General features: G+C 43.1%; 1 protein-coding gene across 1 annotated transcript in view; it reads left to right on the forward strand.

Annotated features, from left to right (window-relative positions):
• Nucleotides 1-16,551, forward strand: part of Sh2d1b (SH2 domain containing 1B) — a 38,186-nt gene extending 21,635 nt beyond the window's left edge. Inside the window, exons 2-4 of the mRNA XM_577285.6 lie at nt 4,843-4,906; nt 8,882-9,044; nt 10,384-16,551. Of these exons, the coding sequence (XP_577285.1) occupies nt 4,843-4,906; nt 8,882-9,044; nt 10,384-10,421 (265 nt within the window). The 3' untranslated portion in view covers nt 10,422-16,551. The remainder of the gene's footprint in view (nt 1-4,842; nt 4,907-8,881; nt 9,045-10,383) is intronic.
• The last annotated feature ends 6,288 nt before the right edge of the window (nt 16,552-22,839 follow it).

The raw sequence follows: 22,839 nt of genomic DNA on the forward strand, positions 1-22,839 counted from the left end.
TCCCATCTCAGAGCATTTTCAGCTTCTTAATACCATATTTTGATAAATAGAAGCTTTAATTAATTAAACAAGTACATTACTCTGCTTTATAGCTTCCAATTTTTACAATTGAAAATAAAATTCTTCCTTACTTCAAGGTCATTAAGCTGTTCATGTATTGTTAACTCCCCAAAGTTTAAAGTGTTTTTCCCTCCAGAATGGAGTCTTTAACATATGGAGCAGAGATCCAAGTTTACGTGTTTCCACGTGAAAATGATGCCACTGTGGGCTCTTCCCCTCCACCAATCTGTGTTGGCAGTGTCATCTATCAAACCACCACACACACACACACACACACACACACACACACACACACACACTCCAGTTTTTTGCTTCTCTAAAGTTGTCCTAACACTTCTAAGCCTGGATCCTGTGTGTGCAGAGGAGTTCTGATTCAGTTTATGGAAGGACCATGCAGGCTGCTGTGTAGAGACTGGTGAAGTCAGGGAGAGTGAGGAGGAATGGCTGGAGCTTCGTCCTTGAATGGATGAAAGGGGAAATAGGAGGAACCCGCTTTGGAGAGCCACATACACAGCCTGTCTACAGTGACAATGGCAGGGAATGTGAGTGCAGGCTTTGATGGTGCAAGCATGGCAGTGACAGGTGTGGCAGTGTATCTGAAGGGATCCCGACGACCGCTGGGCAGGAGACGGCTGGGATTCTCTCTTGATTGCTCTCATCCTCTCAGCCCCTGCTTCTCCTGATGACTTCTCTGAGAGGATGCAAGCAATCAGAGGAGACTGAGACTCTCTCTCTCTCCCTCCACTCAACAACTGAGAGCACCCGCCAACGCTGGCGCCAGACAAGCACGTGGTACACGAGCACACGTGCAAATGCCCACATACGTTTGTTTTTAAAAAGCAGATGATGGGTTTAAGGAGAAAAAACAAGGTAGAACATTGTCTCTGAGGAGCACAGGAAAACAACTGATTCCCTGGGAACCACTAAGAGTTTGAGTGATACCAGGTGGTGGTGAATGCCTCCAGTATTAGGGAGATGCAGTTCTCTTAAAAGATCTCTGAGTTCAAGGCTAGCCTGCTCTACAAAACAAGTTCCAGGATACCCAGGGCTACACAGAGAAACCCTATCACGAAAAAACAAAAGAAAAAAAAAAGTTGAAGTGAAGCTGGTCATGGTAGCATAGGTCTTCAGTCTCAGAATTTAGGAACAGAGATGTTGTGGTTTGCCCTGGAGTTATCTGTATTTTGATGCTAATTCCACTGCCCCAAGGACAGCTGCCTAGTCACACACTCAGGACTCAGGTGACTTCACCAGAACCTTCTCCCCATTGAATTTGTAAAATACAGGTGAGGGGCAGGTACAGAACAGAAGGAGGCCTGCCATTGGAGGAGAAGGAAGGATGGGCGGGAGAGAAGTTTAAAGGAAGAGGAGGAGACTGGAATGGAAAGGAGGAAGAGACTGGAGGGAGAGGGAGAGAAGCAGGACAATATGGCGGGTGATGTTAAGATTCCATGCTGTACCTTTACAGGTTGTTACGAATGTTTTTAAGGGATGAATGTGTACAGGGCTTTGTATGGTCAGGTGGGCAATCATATCTTATCAATTGGGCCAAAGGTTATTGTGTTGTGTGTTTTTCCAAGTAGCGATGTAAGTGTAAGAAAGTGTGCAGTGGCTGGTCTGGGCCACCACAGAGTTGGGATGTGTGTTTCTGGCATGGAAACCTGCCTTGGGAACTAGATAGGTAGAGAGATTGCTGCCAGGCTCAGAGAGAGGCCTTCGGCAGCGTGATATGGGATGGAGCAGAGCGGGTGAGACGCTTTGCTGACTGAGACTTAAGATATCTAGCAGACATCTTGAGGCACTGAGGAGCCGGACCATATGGGGATAAAAGACAACCATACTTTTTTTATTTTTTATATTTTTACAACAACACAGAGACATGTAAATCTCTGTGAGGTCTGGGCCATCCTGGTCTAGCCAGTGAATTTCAGGTGAAGAGGGTTACATGTTAAGGCCCTGTCTTGAAGGGGTGGGGCATGAGGGAGATGGAGAACACTCAGCTAATCTACACAACTGTACACGGGTGAAGAGAATTGAGCTTAGTTGAGGTTCTAGTTTACTGATTGAGTAAATAAAGCAAATGATGGTAAAAGAAATTTATAAATGTATATGTTCCTTGATTTACAATAAAATGATATTACAATAACCCCAGGTAGATTGAAAATGATGTTCACACTACACACAATACGCCATCCATACCACACAATATATTTTCACACAACACACTTCAGGAAACTGGCTATTTCTTGTCTTAAGGTTTCCACTGCTGTGAAGACACACCATGATCAAGGCGACTCTTATAAAAAGGCAACATTTCATTGGCACTGCTTTACAGGTTCAGAGGTTCAGGCCATTATCATCAGGACAGGAAGCACGGCAGTGTCTAGGCAGGCAATGGGCTGGAGATGGAGCTGAGAAGTTCTACATCTTGCTCCAAAGGGAATCAGGAGGAGGGTCTCAAAGTCCACCCCCACAGTGACACATTCCCTCCAACAAGACCACACCTACTCCATCAAGGCAGCACCTAGTAGTGCCAATCCCTGGGCTAAGCATATTCAAAACACAACATTTTTCTTTGGGATTGCATGGCTCATGGATCACTGTGGTTCAGAGATAAATAATAGCATATTGATTAAAATTTCAAGATTTGAAGTGTAAGTTTTACTGAACAGATGTTACTTTCATAAACATAAAGAAATCATAAAATTGAAGATCATAAGTCGATCCATTAGATTAGCCTATACTTCCTTAACCTTTATATGAACCATATATCATATATATGTATATATGTGATACACACACACACACACACACACACACACACACACACACGCATCACCTGAGTATTAAAGGAAATGAAGTGATGATAACGCGATGATGGGTAAGTAACCTAAGCAAGATAAATGTATTAGCTTGTTTTCTACTGCTTCTCAACATGACTGTTAGAGGTACATTGGTGGGTCTGGGCCAGGGTGTGCCAGCAAGAGATCATACCATGCCACCATGTCATAGGTCTAATGCAAGAGGTTTATTGGAAGGCAGGAGGCAAAAGGCATTCTCATAGAGGGAGAGGGAGAGGGAGAGGGAGAGGGAGAGGGAGAGGGAGAGGGGGAGGGAGAGGGAGAAGGAGAGGCAGAGGGAGAGGGGAGGGAGAGGGAGAGGGAGCGCAGGAGACAGGGAGATCAAGAGAGGGCTATGATACAGACAGAGAGGGACTTTACAAAGGGTGTGCGCATGCTGCATAGGAAATTATGGAACTCATAGCTACAGTGGACATGCACTGAACTCAGCACTGGGTAGGTGATAACTTAAGCTGCTGGTGCTGAGCCACTGAAGGCAGGCGGGGAGAATGCCTGTTTATAATATAGCCAAAAGCAACTTGAGGAGAAAATAGTATATTTGGCTTACAATTCCAGATCTCAGCCCATCATTCAGCAAAGTCAGGGCAGGAGCCAGGGAGAAAAGCTGCCTACGGACGGACTTTCTCCTTAGACTCATGTTCAGCTACCCAACCCCACCACCCTTTAAAAACAATCTCATCACGTGCATATTTAGTCACGTGTAAAACAATAAATTCACATGGGATATGGAAAAAAACAATGACTATTGATAAGTTATTCTCTGCCAGTGAAATGAGTTTATGCAAGCTAGATTAAAGTGTATAAAGACTGGTTTATTGGGAAGCCACTGGTCACAAGGAACTAGTGTCAGGAAGTCTCCACAGGGAGGGAGACAGAGGAGAGGGGAATGAAAGAGAAACAGAAAAAGAGAGAAAGAGAGAATGGGCATGTATGTGCAAAGAGAGAAAGCAAGGGAGAGGAGAGAGAAAAAGGAGGGGAGAAAGACAGGGGAAGGAGAGAGAAAGAGAAGGGGGAAAAGATGGGAGAGAGAGAGAGAGAGAGAGAGAGAGAGAGAGAGAGAACAAAATGTCTTCATTATACAGGGAGGAGCTTCTTCTAGGGGACAGAAAGCCCAGCCCCTTGGCTGGAAAGTTCCTAAGGGACTGGGGAAGGCTAGGAGAACCTGAAGGCCAGGTCTGCTTTTATATGCTAAGTACAGACCTCAACTGAATTTTCCTGAGTCTAAATCCCAACAGTACTATTAGAAATGAGCGTGAAAAAGTCATTTGGGACTAGGAGGATGTTGCTTCTGAATATCAACATTCAGAGTATTTCATACTGTCTTGATAATGGTGCATGCACAACTCTGAAATAGCTCCCCCTTTCCTCTATAGAGTCACAGTGAACTGACCTTCTCCTATAGTGGTGAACACTAAAAGAAACTATTTGATAATGCTATTGGCATATATATATATATATATATATATATATATATATATATATATATATATATGCCAGAGAAATAAGAGTTGCAGAGTTTGAGACACGTGGGAAAGACCACAGAGTCGATCCAGATTATAATTAATCAAATTGATGAAATGGAAACTGCTAGCAGGACAACAATCTCTGAGCCAAACTTGCTTTGAGCAGTGGGTGAGGGAAAGACTCTTAAAGGTTGCACTTCCTGACAAAGGTCAGGTTGTAACAAGGATCTCAATTCTTTCCCCTGTCCTTCGCTAGAGTTCACACTCCATCATCTCTAAGGGGCTCAGTGTTTCAAAGCCAAACCCTTCTGTCTTTCAAATTCAGAGAGGGTTGAGGAACCTCTAGTTTCTTCTTGGGGTTTAACACTGAAAACCACATTGCATTTAAAGTATAAAGGCAGCCATCGTGGAGATTTGTATACAAGAACCTTACGATTCACAGAACCATTTTCCCACAGGTATAAAAAGCTTGTCTACAGCTACCGAATCTTCAGAGAGAAACATGGATACTACAGGATACAGGTAAGACTACCTAAGGACCTCCAAAGCAGGAGTTGCCATACCAAGTTAGATAAGTAGTTTTTGCAGGAAATAATAATAATTTTAAAAAAGGCACCATCCCACGCTAACAGCTACTCTCTGGCCCAGGTCGCTACTCTCGCTGCCCCATAGCTAGTGCCACGCAGCAACCGCCATCTTGTGGTTCTTTTGCTGCTGATTCTACTCACATTCCCAGCCATCCATCCCCTGTGGTTAGCTGTCACAAATCCCCATAACCTGGTGAAACCAAAACTCTAGAGGCTTGTAATTTATCAGTCAGATTATAATAGTAAATTCTCAACCACTGAACGCCAGCACAATGAACTCAAAACTCAACTGCTAGAAACACGACCTACACACCTAGATGGGGCAAATGCACCCTACGTATCATTTAATCATCTGCCTAGGAAATCTCCAATACTTACGGTGTCCAGGACTCTGTGGTTTTGGCTCTTCTTCCTCTCCTGTAGGTTCCACCTTGTCTCCTCCTCTCCTTCCCTTTCTCTGTCTCTCTTTACTCTCTGTACTCATCTCTAAGGTTCTCAGCCCGCCTTCCTTTGGCACTGTCCAATCACAGGCTCTCGGCTTATCTTGTATCTGCCCTCACGTGCGTGTAGACAGCAATTCACAAGGAGTGAGCTTTGCCTCTCCATAAGAGAAACACTGCTGGAGCTGTGTTTCACGTTTTAATAACCCTGGCTGTTCCTCCAAAGTGAAGAGACAGCCAAGCCCGACACATGTAAAGGCGAAACACGTGGGCCTGGACTCCATTTAAAACTGCTGTCCAGCCAGCCACTATGGCACAGGACTTTAATCCCAGCCACTGGGAGGCAGAGGTAAGCAAGCAGTTCTCTGAGTTGGAGGCTAGTCTGGTCTAAAGTGAGTTCTAGGACAACCAGGGCTACACAGAGAAACCCTGTCTGAGAATTGGAGGAACCAGGTTCCCCCCTGACCACCCCCCCCAAAAAAACCCTGTTGTTGAATTAGAAAACTAAACCGTATCCCAGGGTGGGAAAGGACAGAGCAAGCGGGAAGAGGCTCAAATGTTCAAAAGTCAAGCATATCCACAGCTGTCTGAAAACAGAAAAGGAAACATGAAACAACTGTATGTGGTAGGGACTCCTTTAGTTTGTCTGATTTACTGTGACCTCAACAGGGAAATGTCTTTGCTTCTTTTGAATTTAGTTATCTGCTCTCAGAAGTATAACAAATGTAATGGAATTCTTAATTACCAACATAAGATCTGAAAATACATTCTGAAAAAGATCTCCAATATGCCTTTGTTCACTGGGAATATCAGAAAGATTAGAGCACACGACAATCCCTAAAATACTTAGGCATCTATTGTTGCTTTTGCTGTACAGGACATCCTGGAGGCAACTGCTAAAACTTAATTTTAAAATTCAAACAAGATTAGTAATTAGTACTTCACAAAACTTAATTGTCTCATTTGAATCATTAAAATATGGTGGTACAATGTCTGCCATTTGACTACTGAATTACTTAGAATTAGTTAAAGAAATATCATGCCTTCAACTTGACTTCTCAAATAGCTTTGAATATTTTTGAGATTATAATATATAATTAAGTAGTATGATATAATGAAACTGTAGTGTTGCCCCTGCCCTTTCCTTCCTCCAGACACTCCTATAAACTTTTTTCTTTTCTCTCCTTCAACTTATACCCTCTTTTGCTTAATTTGATGTAGGAAGATTCATACTCCTTTTTTTTTTGTTTTTAGTTTGTTTTGTTGTTTTTTTTGTTTTGTTTTGTTTCTCTGTGTAGCCTCTGCTGTAATGGAACTCATTCTGTAGACCAGGTTGTCCTCAAACTCACAGAGATCTATGTGCTTCTGCCTTCCAAGTACTGGAATTAAAGGGTGCACCACCACTGCCCAGCCTCATGGCTTCTTTTCACATTGTTATTACACACACACACACACACACACACACACACAGACTCACACCCAGGCACACACATGTGCACACACAGGTACCACACACCTGCCTAAATACATAAATATAACCTACTCAGTCTGTGTTATGTCATGTGTGGCCTGAACATGACATGATCAAAGATGGTACCAATAGGCAACCAATATGAGCGAGGGGAAGGTCAAGAGGTCTCGGTAATACATAAAGAATCAAGGCAACTAAAGGATGCTGGGAGTGGGAGGAATGGTTTTGCCTAGGAAAACCACACCCAGCTGGTTATTGGACGCCAAAGGGTCAAGCCTGAAAACGATTTTTTTTTAATAAGAATATACATCTGTACACTGGATGTGGTAGTTTGTGCTTGTGATTCTAGCACTTAGGAGGAAGAAGCAGGAAGATCAGAAGTTCGAAGTCATCCTCAACTATGGAAGGCATTTAAGGCCTGCTTGGGCTACACGAAACTGTCTCAAAAACAGAACAAAATTATACATAAGTGTGTGTGTGTGTGTGTGTGTGTGTGTGTGTGTGTGTGTGTGTTTCAGAGAGAGAATACAGGGGCATACAAATAAAACATATAGAGAATAGGGATGGAGAATATATGGAAATTTTAGTTTTACCGTGTTTCCAATTTATCTGCCTCTGAAATTACCTCAAAATAAAATGCCTTCTATAAAGTACACTATTTTGAAATATAGTTTTCTTTTTCTTGTGTGACTGGGGAACTCTGAATATTCCTTCAGAATCTGTCTTGTCCCTGTTCTGAACAAAATGGGGAGCTTCCCTCATAGCACATAACTCAGCTACAGAAGGGCATGTGACTAGGGGCGGGTTTTGCAGTCACATTGGTGGTTAGAGCCAAAGTGGCCCCATTAAAGGAAGGCTCAGGGAAGCACTCATATCTCTGCTATGGAGGTTAGGCATGCACTTCTGAAAAGCTCCTTCCAACCATCCAAGCATCTCTGTTGGCCGGTGCTAGAACCATAGAAACACCACAGTGATGATAAAACAAAACAAAACGAAAACAAACAAACAAAACACTTACAAAAGAGCAGGGGAAGAAATTCTTTTTGTTCTTAAATTCCTTTTGTAGGATCCTACCAGAAAGGAGGATTTTCCTTCTATTTTACTTCTAGCTGCTAACCGGAAAACAAGTCTGAGGTTTCACCCAGTCACACCTGTCACACTATTCGCACGCAATATAAACTGGAACTTGTTTCTCTTAACTGCGCCCGATGGAGAGTCCACATACATCTTATCTTATAGGTCAGTCACATATTCTGCATTTTTTATCAGGAGTCCCCTAACTCTGCAAAGGTTAGCAACATGGCAGAGTCTGATGTAGGTCTTCAGGACCATTTCCAGTGGCTAAAGAACCACTCCAGACAAATTGCCAAGGATGGGGCTTGCTCAATACAGAGGACCTCTTAAATAGAAGTCCTCTTTGTACAGAGTAGCTGGGATGAGAGGTTCCTCTTCAAAATGAGGAAGCTCTATGAGCTACAGTTGGTGAGAGCACTCTGCCTGAGTCACTGGCCTCTTAATTTCTGCTTGTGGGCTCTGAGAAACAAGCTCCAGAACCCACTGTTCAAAGACATGTTGCATTTTATCCAGGGTTGCACAATGAAAAGTAGCCTTCTTCTCTTTTTTTAAAATTTAATTTATTCAATTTGTGTCCCAATATCAGTCCCCTGACTCTTCCCAGTACTCCCTCACCCAAATCTTCGTCCATTCTCCCCTCCCCTTCTCCACTGAGGGGTCCTGCCCCACCCAGCCTCTGCACCTCATGTCCCTGCTGGACTAGGTGCAGCTCCTTGCAGAGGCCAAACAAGGGGGCCCAGATAAGGGAACTGGATCCACAAGCAAGCAACAGACTCAGGGATAGCCCTTGCTTTAGTTCTTGGGGGACCTGTGTGAAGACCAAGCTGCATTTTCTGCTGTATATTTGCAGGGCACCTAGGTGCTATATATTTGCTCACTCTTTGGTTTGTGGTTCAGTAAGAGGGGCCTTCTTATGTCTTTGCAGACTGAGGCTGATGTTCCAAGAAAGATCTTTCCAAACCTAGAAGAATTAGTCTCCAAATACAAAAAGCCAGATCAAGGACTGGTGGTTCACCTTTCAAACCCAATAATGAGAACCGACTTATGCCAAAAAGGGAGAAGATCGGAGTTAGAGCTGAATATTTATGGTAAGAGACCTGACGCAAGGTTAGAAGCACCTCTAATCCTATATTGGGGGATAAGACGAGGAAGGTCTTTGGGCAAAAAGCTGACTTTGAATTCATTCTGTGACTGTGTGCAGTCCTTTCAAGTTTGGGAATAAATCCACATGTGGACAGGTTTTCACTGAGAAAATCATGTCAAATCCTCTACCATGGCTTATCCTGTTACATTTCCCTCCATTTTTGCTAAGCACTCATTTATAAAATGATCAGAGACAAATTATTTCACACATATCCTTAAAGTATGAAGCCCTAGAGAATCATGGGGGATGGTCAGTATTGGTGAAGCAAGTCTGTTCACAGAACTCTCAGGTCATATTACAGGCTTGCCCTCACCTTCCTCATCTACCCATTGCACTGCACTTTGAAAGGATCTAGCATCTGCCCATGGAGGTAAATTTTGAATTAAATGCAGATACCAAGAGATATTTCTCTGTATAAGGTTTCATGCTGCATGAGAGGGATTACAGTTGCCTGTGGGCAGCATCTGTGCTGACAGCACATCTGCTAACCGGGGAAAAAGGTGAGGGCAGGGTTCTCAGGGAGCCTGCAAGCATCCATATCCACTGGATTCATTGACCATGAAATCAGGTGAGCTCCAGGCTAAAGGGAGACCCTGTTTCAAAAAAATATGGTAGGTGAAACCTGAAGAACAACATATGAGGTTAACCTCTGGTCTCCACACACAAAGGTACCCCTGTGCACATGGACCTGTACACACATGACTAGACACACACAAAAGCATTAAGGAAAATAAAGCATAAATGTGTCAAAGTCAGATGCTTATGCAAATCAAGATGAGTTGGTGATAGTGGTTGTTATGGAGATGTTGTTGTCTGCACTTTAATAAAGTGCTATGAAATCCCTGGGAGAGAAATCCAAATTCTTAGAGAGAGTTTTCCCAAGACCTGGACATGGGTCTGAGCACATCTATTTTGCAAGCATGGTCAGACGTGGTAGAGTATGTCCCAGGTACCCAGTTTAAAAATGGGAAGTGCCTTTCCATGACTGAATTCCTCCTTCCCTTCCTCTTTTCTCCTTGGAACAAGCTTCAAGCAGTGGTACTCTGAGGAAGGCACAGGATTTCCATTGGTGAAGGCAGATACTGAGATGTAGAAACTAAGGTTCCACTTGTCACAGAACCCCTCTTTGGCCAGGAAAGCTCCTAGTGGCACTGTAGCCTTGGAGATGTCTCTCTAATGTGGCATGGGCACTGCTCTCTGCCTGCTCTACTTTCCCTCCAGTGGGGCTGGCTGATGGGACTTCTCGGTCTGAAATGTCATGGCGGTCCTTTGCTTTTCCCCAGAGAACACCAATGAGGAGTATGTGGACGTCCTGCCTTGAAGACAAGGATATCGGACAAGGCAAGCTACAAAAGAGACGGCTCTGCTCTCAGCTGCCACATGGTCAAGTGTGAATCTAAAACACCAATTTCTAGTGGGCCACTGCGACCCTCTGATTCGGATAGCAAGATCTGTTCTGCAGCCTTGGAGGAGCCATTTCCCAGACACCCGCCTTCTGGTACAATCCTCAAGAGGCCCTAAAGCCACTACTTACTGACCTCTTACTCCCCTATCTTGAAACTGGACAGCCATAACCCAGTCTCCTGTCTGGTTAGAGGCGGCTGGCCTGCTTCATGGTTGACAGCTTTCAACAGGACAACGGGAAGTGAAGTTTCACACAGCAAGCAGAAAGAGTACTCAACAGTGACGTCAGAGCTCCCATCCTGTGACTGTGACTTTAGAGAAATCACCCCCTCGTTCTCAGCTTCTTCATCTATTAAATAATTGGGTGATGCACATGTCTTGGACCCTCCATTGAGCCTGGTTCTGTCAGGCAGAGCAGGGGTCTGAGCAGCAGGATGAGGACCTAAGGATACTGAGAGGAAGCAAACATGTCCTCCCGACCTGTGAGGTCGTGGTCCTGATGGAGGTTGTGACCCACCCTGTAACTGCAGGTTTTATCACATGAGCTCCAGTTCCCAAATAATGACTCATTGGCTTGTTATTTATGAATTAATGTCTAAACCTTGAGCTAGAATTCTTACATAGATTGTAACTCAATTAACCCATGTATTCTATTCTATTTCAGCTACATGCCTGGTTACCTCTCCTCAGTACCTTTCACTTCCTCCCAGACTTGGCGGTGGGAATCTTCCCTTGCCTGATTATTTCTCAAAATTCCTCTTTTTTCTCTCTGGTGGTTTTCCCGCCTTAGTGTGTTGGCCATCAGATTTTTATTGACAGCGGATGCTTCTACACAGCACACAGGAGATTAGCCCTATGCTACCCGTGTTCCTTTCCTTTCAGCCTGAACTTGTCTTCTGTCTCGTCTTTCCAAGGTTTACCTTCTGTCCAACCTTCTTCTGGCTACATTTTCCCACATTCCACATATGCAGCCATCACTTTGCTAGCTCTGCCTTCTGGTAAATGTGATTTAAAATATTTATTTTTATTACTTTTTTGGTTAACTTACAATGTAATGGTGTCACTCCAAACTTTTTATACCTATAAATCATTATACTCTGGTGTTTCTGTTTCATTGCTTGTTATCATTTCTCTTTTTTTTTTCATTTTGTCTTGTTTTGTCTTGTTTGTTTGAGGCAGAATCTCAGTTTAGGCCAAGCTAGCCTCAAACTGGAGGCAATCTTTCTGGCTCAGATCCGTGCTAGGGTTACAGGCACAAGTGATCACGTGTGACCAATCCTTTCTTCTGTCTTGACCTGCCCCAAGTTTCCCACCTTGCTGGGACCCCCTGTCCCCAGAGAGATCCTCTTCTGCTTATATCCCACGCCTTCTCTGTTCTCCCATCCCCATTTGAGCTCGTCCTGACTCATCGTCCACTTTTTAAACTCTGACGTCCTCCATATGTACGTATTTATTTGCAGATACTGATTTAAATCTAGATATTGCATATAAGACAAATGTGGTTTGTCCTTCTGAATCTGACAAATTTCACTTAACATGATAATCTCCATGCCTGTCCATCTTTCTGTGTGATTACTATAAGTTCATTATATATGTGTACCAATGTGCGGCTAGTTTAAAGATGTTCTTGTATGGTTGGTTCTATTCCTGCCTAGGTTCTAAGAGCCATCAGAGCATGGCTGTGCCCAGCTTATGGAAACAGATGATGCACAGAAATGTACCCTCCCTGAACATAGCAATTAAGGACTGAAAGCATTTTTCTGAAGGATTGGTTGAGGTGACTTTAAGGTCCCTTGAATTTTTTGGCTAGTTCAAATGTTAAACTAAAAGCCGTATGGTCATGTAACTCAATGGTAGAGAACTTGCTTAGCATGTGCAAAGGCCCCAGAGTTCAATCATGAGCACATATAAAATAAGCAAAGAAAAATAAAAAGAAAGTTAATCAAGGTCTGGTTAGAACCCAAGTTCTTTGCTCTACATCTGAAGTCCTAGCTACCCAGGAGGATTAAGTGTTTAAGATCAGCCTGGGTTGCTCCATTAAATCTTGGCTATTCAAAAAGAGTCATCATATCTCCACAGACCTATCCACTGGTGAGTGAAAATGAAGCCATGACTGCTTCAAGGTAATTGGTAAAGGGAAAGTTTATCGTAGACATGAGGGAGAGAAATACCACTGTCATCTGGAAGGGGCCAGGCTCAACCAGGCCAACAGACTGAATCAGGCCGTGGTGGTGGAGAGGATCAAGTGAGGGAGAGAAGAGGGAGGGAGCAAGGAGGCTACATGGGAACCAAAAGGTCAAGAAGCAGGAAGCTCAAGAGCCTGTAGTCAAATGTCTGGGTTTATATAGAAAGGAGGAACCGAGAGAAGGAAGCCAGTCCCTTGGCTGGGAAGTGGACAGGTTGAGAAATGCTCAGAGGACCACAGAAACTATGTGAGTCTCTTCCTAGTTTCACTGAGACACAGCGACATCCCTTCTTAAGAATAACAAGTAATTAAACAAGGCAGTTAGCACAGAGTTTACATGTTTAGTGCATTTTATTTTCAGACTGTCCTTGTCCATTTTGAAGAAAGGAACTCCAGACTTCCAGGCAGTAAAAAAATTTTGTCACTCATTGCCCCAAGATGGGCACAACTGTGAATTGTGCCCCAGGAATCCCTTCACTACTACCAAGCAGAGAGGTAGCAAAATGATGAAGCCATGTTCAGGGAGATGAGAGGGAAAATCCTGCTGGACTCTTCAATAAAAGATGCACAAGGGGCAGGAAGCAATCCTCTCCCTGAGATTCAGTTCCTTTAGTCTTTCATTCTGTGGTACCAACAGGTTTCTGGAGTTTGCAGTAATCCTTTGCTAGGAAATATAATCTCTGACTATTTCTTGAGTAAACTGATGAATGGACAGGTCTTTAAAGAAAGACATGATCACTCATCCTGGATAGCCAAGATTTGACACAGCGCTTTCTACATTCCTAAGTCCAGTCTTACTCTGCAGTTCAAGCTGCATTTGAACTCACCGAAATCCTCCTGTCTCTGCCTCCCAAGTGCTAAGATTATAGCTACATGCCACGTGCTAGAAGCAATTTCCTCTTCTTTTCTCGTGTTAAGGGTTGTGTGACGCTTGATCCCAGTGACTTTTGCTGTGCTTGCCACACAGCCAAAACCAGTGCCTGATATCAATCTCCTGCTGGAATCCCTGACATTTTTGAAAGATGTTGAATATATCATACTTTAAGCAACTGGAAACTTTGAGCATATGTCACGGGAAAAGACCATATTAATATTATTAATAATATCATTATAATTATATCTAAACCATATGTAAGTGTGATATAATTATATTAGTATGTTATTATGTAATTATCATAATTATTAATAGCCATTGCATGTGTTTGAAGTGCTGTTCTGTGAAGGACGTGTCTCTGAGTATGATGCCAAACTGCAGAACTCAGACCAGTGGCTAGGAGTTTGAGCAGAGCAGTTTCATTCAAAGATAAGAAGATGGCTGGATTTCCAACTCATCACTCTAATCTCTAGTGATCACAATGGGAAGCATCCGCTGTCTTTTCCCCTCTCTCTCTTCTTTTTTCCTCCTCTCTCTCTCTCTCTCTCTCTCTCTCTCTCTCTCTCTCTCTCTCTCCCTCTCCCTCCCTTCCTCCCTCCCTCTTTCTCTCCTCTTTGTAATTAGGAATGAAAACTTGAGTTTACCCATTCCTTAATTTTTAATTTAATATCTGCACCAGTCTATAGAAGTATTTTAGTTTACTTCATTTCATAAGCTTTCTTCTTTCCATTCCTAATTTCCCTTGTAGTGTTCAACTCCCCTCATGGGAGCCACTTCTATATTTTTGATTCAAGGCATTAGATGTTGTCTTAGGGTTTCTAATCCTGCACAAACATCATGACCAAGAAGCAGGTTGGGGAGGAAAGGGTTTATTCAGCTTACACTTCCACATTGCTGTTCATCACCAAAGGAAGTCAAGACTGGAACTCAAGCAGACCAGGAAGCAGGCGCTGATGCAGAAGCCATGGAGGGATGTTACTTACTGACTTGCTTCCCCTGGCTTCACTAGTTGAGAAAATGCTTTACAGTCGGGTTCCGTGAAGGCATTTCCACAACTGAGGCTCTTTTTTCTTTGATAACTCCAGCTTGTGTCAAGTTGACAAACAAAACTAGCTAGTACAGATGTGGATATAAAATACATGGTACTGACTCTGGACAGGTGTCTCTGGCATTTCTGTACACAGCATGATAGTATTCCTTCAATTTTGTTATTACTTTGGTTCCAGAAATAGTGTATGGTTGATCCCACAGCTTTGAGTGTACATCTTGTTCAGTGCCTCTATCTGACATGTCATGTTCTACAGTGTGTGTCTGTCACGTTTCCTCATCTGTTTCTCTAGAAGTAGGCATTAAAGTTGGTTCCAACTTCTGCTTCCACAAACAGCACGGTGATGTCAGTCTTTCACAGGAGTCCTAGGGAACAGTGAGGAGTTCTCTAGACCAGATGGTGGATCCATGTGCTCATATTTACTACGTCATGAAGCTTTTTTTCCCTTATGCTCTGTGCTTTTCTGGTTCTTGTCTAGGAAGGAGCTCTTCCCCACTCCAAGGTCAAGGAAAAAAAATGAGTCTGCATTTTTTTTTTTTTTTACTGATTTTTAACTGATAGCTTCTGCATTTAGGGGTTAACAGTATAGAGTCTTTCCCCCTTTTCACTGACATATATCTAGTGTCCAGAAAACCTCCAACACATAGTAGATAATAAGTATCTGTTGAATAAATGATGAATTTAGGCTTAATTATGATATCATCAGAGGTAGAAACCTAAATAATTAAGCCAGTTTCATATTTTAATAGTAGGAGCCCTATTAATTAATAATTTATCTTAGTAATGAATGTTAAGTACTATATCTCTCCTCCTACTCAGATTTATGTCCCTTTCATTATACAATATCACAATAGTCTTAGTACTCTAGCTTGGTTATATCTTACATCTTTGCCTTAATAAATTATGGCTTATTGCCTGCATTGTAGGACAAGTTGCCCTCAAAACTATCTTGGCTATTCATCAATCTTCCAACATATTTTATGTTATATGTTAACATGCTCAAACTATTGTGGTAGAATTTTGAATGAAACTGCCATTGCCTTATAATTAGGAAAGAAATGGGCAGCCTTGGAATATTTCACTATACATAAATATACTTCCTACATTTACCCAGTCTTTTCTGGTGGTTTGTAAAGGAGTTCCAAGCTTTTAACATACAGGTTTTGTATACTCCATTGTATTAATCCTTTTCAGTTACCATATATTACATCTTATATTACTTTTCTACTAGTCTAATAGTAGTTGTAGAGTTTTTCTCATTTGACTTACTTGTTTACCCATTGGCTTTGGGTTTGTCTGTGTAAATTTCTTGTGGGGTATACTTAATAATATTGGATTTTCTTTTCAATACTGATCTGTCCTCTTTCTAGGTTTACTTCATAGGCCAGGGCCCCTACTCTACATTAAGCCCTGGTCATGATAATGGATGCACTTGTTTTATGTGCAAAATTTTGGGGGAATTGTGGTAGTTTGAATGGGAATAGTTCCCATAGGTTGATATGTTTTACTTCTTGCTTCCCATTGGTGGAACTATTTGGGAAGGATTAGGAGGTGTGGCTTTGTTGGAAGAGGTGTATCACTAGGAGTATCTTGATCATGGTATTTTGTCACAGCAATAGAAAAGTAACTTAGATAGGAATGCTTAAATTTTATTTTCAATTTAAGTATATTGTTACAGGTTTTTAGTAAACACTTCTAATCAAGGTCATTTTAGGATTTTCACATAAACATTTTGAAATTTACTGTGCTATTTTCTGCATTTATTGAGATTAGCACATTCCTTATATCTTCAATATGTTATAAAGCTTGGTCACTAAAATGAATGAAATAGGTATCAAACTATTCTTGCATTGCTTAACTTGATGTATTATGGTTTACTAAACTATTAAATTTAATGAGTTAATATCTGAGGTTTCTACATTAAAATTCACAAAACTGTATTTGTTGCTTTTCCTGTTACTGGAAGGATAAACTATTAGACAGAAGGAAATAAACAGGAAAAGGGACTATATCAGCTCATGACTTCAGAAGTTACTTTATCAACATGAAAGAAGTGGCCATGGGAGGGTGTCACGATGCCAGTGTCTTGGAAAATGGGAGCAGAACCAAAGCTGGGCAATGACCCTCAAAGACTCTACCAGCCAGGATCTCCAACCTTCCAGAATAGTACTACCAACTGGGGACCAGGTGTTCAACACATGAGCCTGGGGCTGGAGAGATGGCTCAGTGCTTAAAGTCACTGGCTACTCTTTCAGAGGACCAGCGTTCAATTCCCAGCACTCACGCAACAGCTCAGAAATGTATTTTAGTTCCCAGGTATTTAGGATTCAATACCTTCTTCTGGTCTTTATGGGCAGTATACATGCATGTGATATGCAGACATGCATGACAGCAAAATCACTCATACACATAAAAATTATATTAAAAAATAAGGCAGATCAACAAAACACATGAGCCCATGGGAATGTTTCAAATCCAAGCCATTATACAGCAAGTAAATGAATGAAAGCCTTTCACCTTTTCCTAGCTGATCCTTTGAGCCTTTGATGGAGAGAAGCATTTTGTCACCAATTACATCATAAAAATTGGTTTATTATATTATTTTACCAGTGTTGACTTTTTGGTTTTGCAGTGATTTTTTCCCACTGTTTTTCACTAGTGGTTGCCATCTCATTTTCATTGACATGGTATCCTTTTATTATTTAATGCTCCTTTTGCAACTACAAGCATACCTCCTTCATTACTGTGTAATTTCTATCTTTTTTTTATATTGATCAATTCTATCTTGGGCATTTCAAAGCTAGTTCATTTATATTCATTTCGAGTCATGGTCTTGCTCAGGCTGGCCTCAGACCACGGCACTCCTCACTGTCCTTTTGTTTTCCTCTTCCCTCCTTTTCTGCTATGGATTGAGAAGACTGAGTTTAGTGCTTTAAATATGAAAGCTCTATTGAAGTGTTTTGGTTTACCCAATACTCATTCTGGCCCGTGTTTCTGTTTTTTTCCTACAATAATGTAAATATATCAATTGCTACAATTTAGCAAATCCTCGTTTTCCCTGTGACCATCACCAATACCACCTGGTTTTCTGGTATTATCTAAAAATCAGCCCACTCGTTTTGTATCCTTTATCACTTAAATGACAATTAACCCCTGAGACAACTACCCATCCTTCCTTCTTATGCATCTCAAAGTACACAGCATCCTCCTGACCTATTACTAGTCTTACTAACGTGTTTACTGCAAGGAAATTTTTGTTATTTTAGCACATTTTTAGTATCCCCATTAGAGCTGTTCTTTGAGTGGTAAACCTTCTTTTTAGTCTTAAGTCCTTTATAATGTCTTTTAGATTTTATGCTTTTCAGGCATTATGATTGCTGACTAAATAGCAAATAGTAGATTAAAAGCTCACAATGTAAAAATGCCGTCACTGTCTTCATTCCTTTTAACTTTGTGCATGAGCATCTTACTGAGAAAGCATACTAACTGTATTCTCCTTCATAGATGAATATTTTTTTCCTGGAAATTTAAAGGCTGGTTTGTCTTTATAATATTAAATTTCTCTTATAAGTTTTTAAAGTATTCTGTCTGTCTCAGCTCCCACCCCATACTCTCTCTAACTCTGTGCATTGTTGAGTCTCAGGATCTCAAACATTTGGACACCCTCAAATACTATGTAGCCGAGGCCACCCTGGAACTTTCTACGCAGCCCAAGCTGGCCTCAAATTCCAGATTCCCTCATTACAGGGCTTTATGACTATTCCAGGCACTACAGTTTTAGTCAAAGGCTTCCTTCCCACCATTTTCTCTTCATCTGGAATGTCTAGTTAAGAAGTGTCATCTCTCTTTTTTTTTCCCCTCTCCACAAACTACCTGTGAAATGATGTTAGTGTAAATACCAGTTACTCTAGGCAGAGGGCAGCATTTATTAACGCCTCTTATTCTGTCATGAAAAAAAAAAAAAAATCTTCCTTTTGTAGAAGGAAATTTGAAACTGCGATCCTAAATGAATCCACACGGGGTCAGCCAGCCATCAAGAAAGCTAGTACCATGAGGATCTCTTTTGTTCGTTTTGTTTTGTTTTCAAGCACTATTTGAGTCACCATGGTAGCTGCAAAACCTGACCGATTTCCTTGGCTGGTATTTGCCCAACAGGACTCAGTGCCCAGTTAAATGCTTGAACTTCAGCGCTGATAACCAGGTAAGTGCATAAGCCAGCCCTCCCTGAGTCTGTAAGTGCTCCTGCCTCTCAGCTCCACCGTCTTCTGCAAGGGGAAAGGCTTACATTTCAGAGCAGATTTTCACTAAAGCCCTGAAGAATGGATGTTTTGTGGAGACACTAACAGTAGCTTCGCTATTAGCTAACATGGACAGGGGGGCAAAGTCTTTAAAATCTCTAAAGTTTTAATCTGGGGCCTAGAAGACAAGGATGCGGTCTCTTACTTCAAAGCATTACTGTGGGGGCTCCATGAAATTCCTGGCACCATTTAAAAAACACAGTCTGCTGTTCCCTCTTCTGGGAAAACCAAGGGGGCAGAGAAAAGGGTCTCTAAATTCCCATTTTGAATGAATATTCAGTGTTGAGGGAAATCCCATGTATCCTTGAAGGTCGAACTCAAAAAGATATTCCTAGGCCATGACCAGTTCCTGGAACCGTTCATTAGACTGGTGCGATAGAATTGCACCGAGTTACGGAAGGTGGCAGGGAAGATGAGGGACACCCACGTCACCCCCCAGCACCTCCTGCACACGCACGTCTGATAACCTCAGCCTTCTGGGGCTCACTTTGCTTTTCATCAGTTGTAAGGTTCACAGCAGCCGACCCTCTGCCCCTTCCCCCAGTGCTGCCAAAAATAGTTCCTCCAGAGACGTGAGAATTGACGGGATCACGTGCGTCGGTTTTTCTGTGACTATGCGTGTCTGGAAAATGGGCTTAATAAGATTATGGCATTACCGAGAAATTCAAGTAGAGCATGTGTGCAAAGCGATCAGGACAATTGCTGGACTAACTGCCAGGAGCTTCGGAGATAAAATTAAGCAGCACTGAAGGCCTGGGATGGCAAGCAGGATTACTGAGAACTGAAGATGGTCTAAGTCACGTCCAAAAGTGCCCAGAGCCTTGGGGAGAGACAGAAGGATGTGCTACTCTGCAAACCACGTGGGGATACACGACCACACGGGAAGGGGTGCAGTGGGGCTTGAGAGTGGCTATTCCTCATACGTTTAAGTGTTTGCATACTTCGCCCCGACCCCCTAGCTCATGGCACTATTTGGGAATATATAGCTCAGCCTGGCCCAGAAACTTGTGACCTCACATTCAAAGCACAAAAAAGTGTGGGAACAGCGGACGGAAACACAGGAAGGGGGAGAACCATTGGAAACGCGAAGGATGAATTGTTACAGCCTGACAAAGTCACAGGAAAGAAAGGAAGGCACAAGTGTGGCCGAGGCAGCGGTGGTGGTGAATATCTGTAATCTTAGCACTTGGGAGGCTGAGACAGCAGGGTTGCAAGTTCAAGACTGGCCTGGGCTATGTAAGTCAAACCCCAACTCCGAAAACCAAAATGAAAACAAAGGCAGGGAAGAGATTCTGAGTGATTTGGGGTCCTGGGGCAGAGATGGAACGGCAGCATAGAAGCTTGGAACAGTAGGTAGCTTGAGGCTGGGCAGAGGATGACCTAGAGTACAGAGAACCATCTCACTTTACAGCTAGGCCCCAGACCTGGTCACAACATACATACTCGCAGTCGCTGACCAAGGCCCCTAACCCCACTCTTCCTCGTAAGCTGTAATGCAGTTGCTGCCCACGCTGGCCAACACAGCATCTCCAAAAGATGAAGGGCCCCCACCCCCGCCAAAAAAAAAAAAAAAACCCAAAAACAAAACCTTACTGACTACAGAGCACCCTCCCGCTCTGCTGTCTGTTCCAGACAGAGCACCCAGGACTAAACTAAGCCAGGAAGACTGATCCGAACAGTTTCCCCAGAACCAGGAGGCGCCTTCGAAGATTGGGTCTGTCTACTGCAGGCGTGGGATTCAACATCTAGTGCTGACGTCGCACGCTGGTGGGATTTTACTTCCCTCTGCCTGGGAAGTCCAGGCTGCTCCCTTGACGACCCTTCGGTGGCTGGGACAATCTCAAACTTCCTGGGAGGCTGTGCATTGGCCCATGGTGTGGGCTGAGCATTTGGATGTGCTTAAACACCAGATCGAGCCAGCTCGGATTATGTAAGAAGCACAAGCTTAGGACTGATAAGGTGGCAAACAGGGATGTTTTAAGGAAGAAGGTAGCTTAGCAGATGGCACTGAGAACAGCTGACTGTTGAAACGGTAAAAGGAGAATAAAAAAGCTGCCGCTTATTGGGAGGGTTTTATTTGTGGGCCTTTTTCTTTCCCTATAGCAAAGGAAAACACAGGCCACGTTTCCTGCTCCGTGTTACCCACATAATCTTAAGCAACTCCCACGGGAGAGAATGCAGTCTGGTGTGTTCGAGTTGGTCCTTAAATATTTCTTCAAGCCAGTTTCCTTGTTTGTATTAATAACCAAGTTTCCTGGGGGTAGAGCTTCCCCAGGCTCCCTTGGGCTGGGCTATTCATCATGGCAGCAGCTGGAGATAAGCTGGACACAAAGACTCGTGTCTCAAGAGGGCCGGTCCCTAGATACCGAAAGTGGAGGAATTTTCTCATTAGTAAGAAGTCGATGGTGGGAAGACTGGACTTTCATCATGGGCCCCTGGTGCAAATGTCAGCAGGGAGGAAGGCTCACCGGAGGGGAAAAGACCTCCATGGGGATTCCACTGGACAACTGGAACTTTCTGGAGTGAGCTTTCTTGAGAGATGAAAAGCAGACACACCACTTATACTTAGGGAGGTAGTGCCCACATGCTCAGTCTGCGCTTCTCCCTACTCCCAGGAGAGCCACCGTAGTGGTGGTGGTGGTGGTGGTGAGGTGCTTCATGTGAGGTGTTATAAACGTGGGAGGACCTTGTCGGGAGCACTGCTGAGTAAAGCCTAGGTAACCTAGAGGGCCAAAATCTCAGAGATAATCATGGCCAGGCTGGGCTTGGAAATTCAGAGGTTTGGGATGGCAGGGAATGAAGAACATCTTAGCATTCACATACCTCAGAGGGATTCCAAAACTGGTGAGCAAACTGACCAAAGAGGAAAGTCTCTGCGTCTGGGACAGCATCTGGGGTGCAGGCTTGGAAGCACTAACTCTATTACCTTTGAATATCACCTGGGGCTCCCTAGCAGCTTTGCACTGACCCTGCAAACCAACCAGAGTCCTCAATAGCCTCCACTAGACTGCCAGTGTCCTTTAGCAATTGCTTGAAACCCAGGGGAAATGGACACCCTTGTAGCTGAAGTTAATTGGCCCGCTTCGAGTGATTCCCTCTGTGCTCTAACACATCTTGTTAGCATAGTACCTACAGGAGAGACACGGCATCCTCATCCATTTTTAAGAGAGGGCCCTGTATTACTTGTCACCAATGTCTGAGTAAAAATACATCTTCCCCCTCTAGTTTCTAGACCAGTTTAGAGGACAGCACTGAAAAAGTGTCATATGCACGCCCATTTCTATACTTAAAAATTCCCCTACCTTTTTTTTATAATCATCTATGCATACTTGACTGTAGGCAATAAAATACAATAAAAACGTTGCAAAATGGTGGGACTCAGGCACATTTTAACACCTGATTGATGACAGAAGCAGAACCCAAAGCTGTCCAATAGGCAAGGTCACCTAAAGAACAGTCACCACAGCACAGACTTAAAGAAAAATGTGCTATTGTATTTCCAATGCCTTCCCCATGCATGGAATACTGCTGGCTTGGTTTTGTGTTACTCCTGCTTTCTTGGAATAACCTATCTGTGTACACAGTGAAGAAAGCCAGCTAGCTTAGAAAGCCCCATTTTCCTTTTTTTTTTTCCTCCACCTTTGGGAAGACATAATGAGATGCAGAAAAGGTCAGAGACTTCCCCTTGTGTAGACATGCTCATGACACAGAACCAGGGAGCCTCTGCATGCTGACTAAGCCTGGCTTAGTCACGGCAGCAAAGGTCTAGACAGAAAGAACCCCATCTTTCCCCCCATTGGTAATGTGAATGGCTGCGTGAACACGACAGATGTCCCTTTCCCTCTGGAGCTTCCTGCTTCCTCTCTATCTTCTTCCTATTAAGAAAGTCAATAGACTGGTTCTGTAAAGCATTGGTTCTTGACTTTCCTA

This window comes from Rattus norvegicus, chromosome 13, assembly GCF_036323735.1.
Source record: "Rattus norvegicus strain BN/NHsdMcwi chromosome 13, GRCr8, whole genome shotgun sequence".
Classification (NCBI taxonomy): Eukaryota; Metazoa; Chordata; class Mammalia; order Rodentia; family Muridae; genus Rattus; species Rattus norvegicus.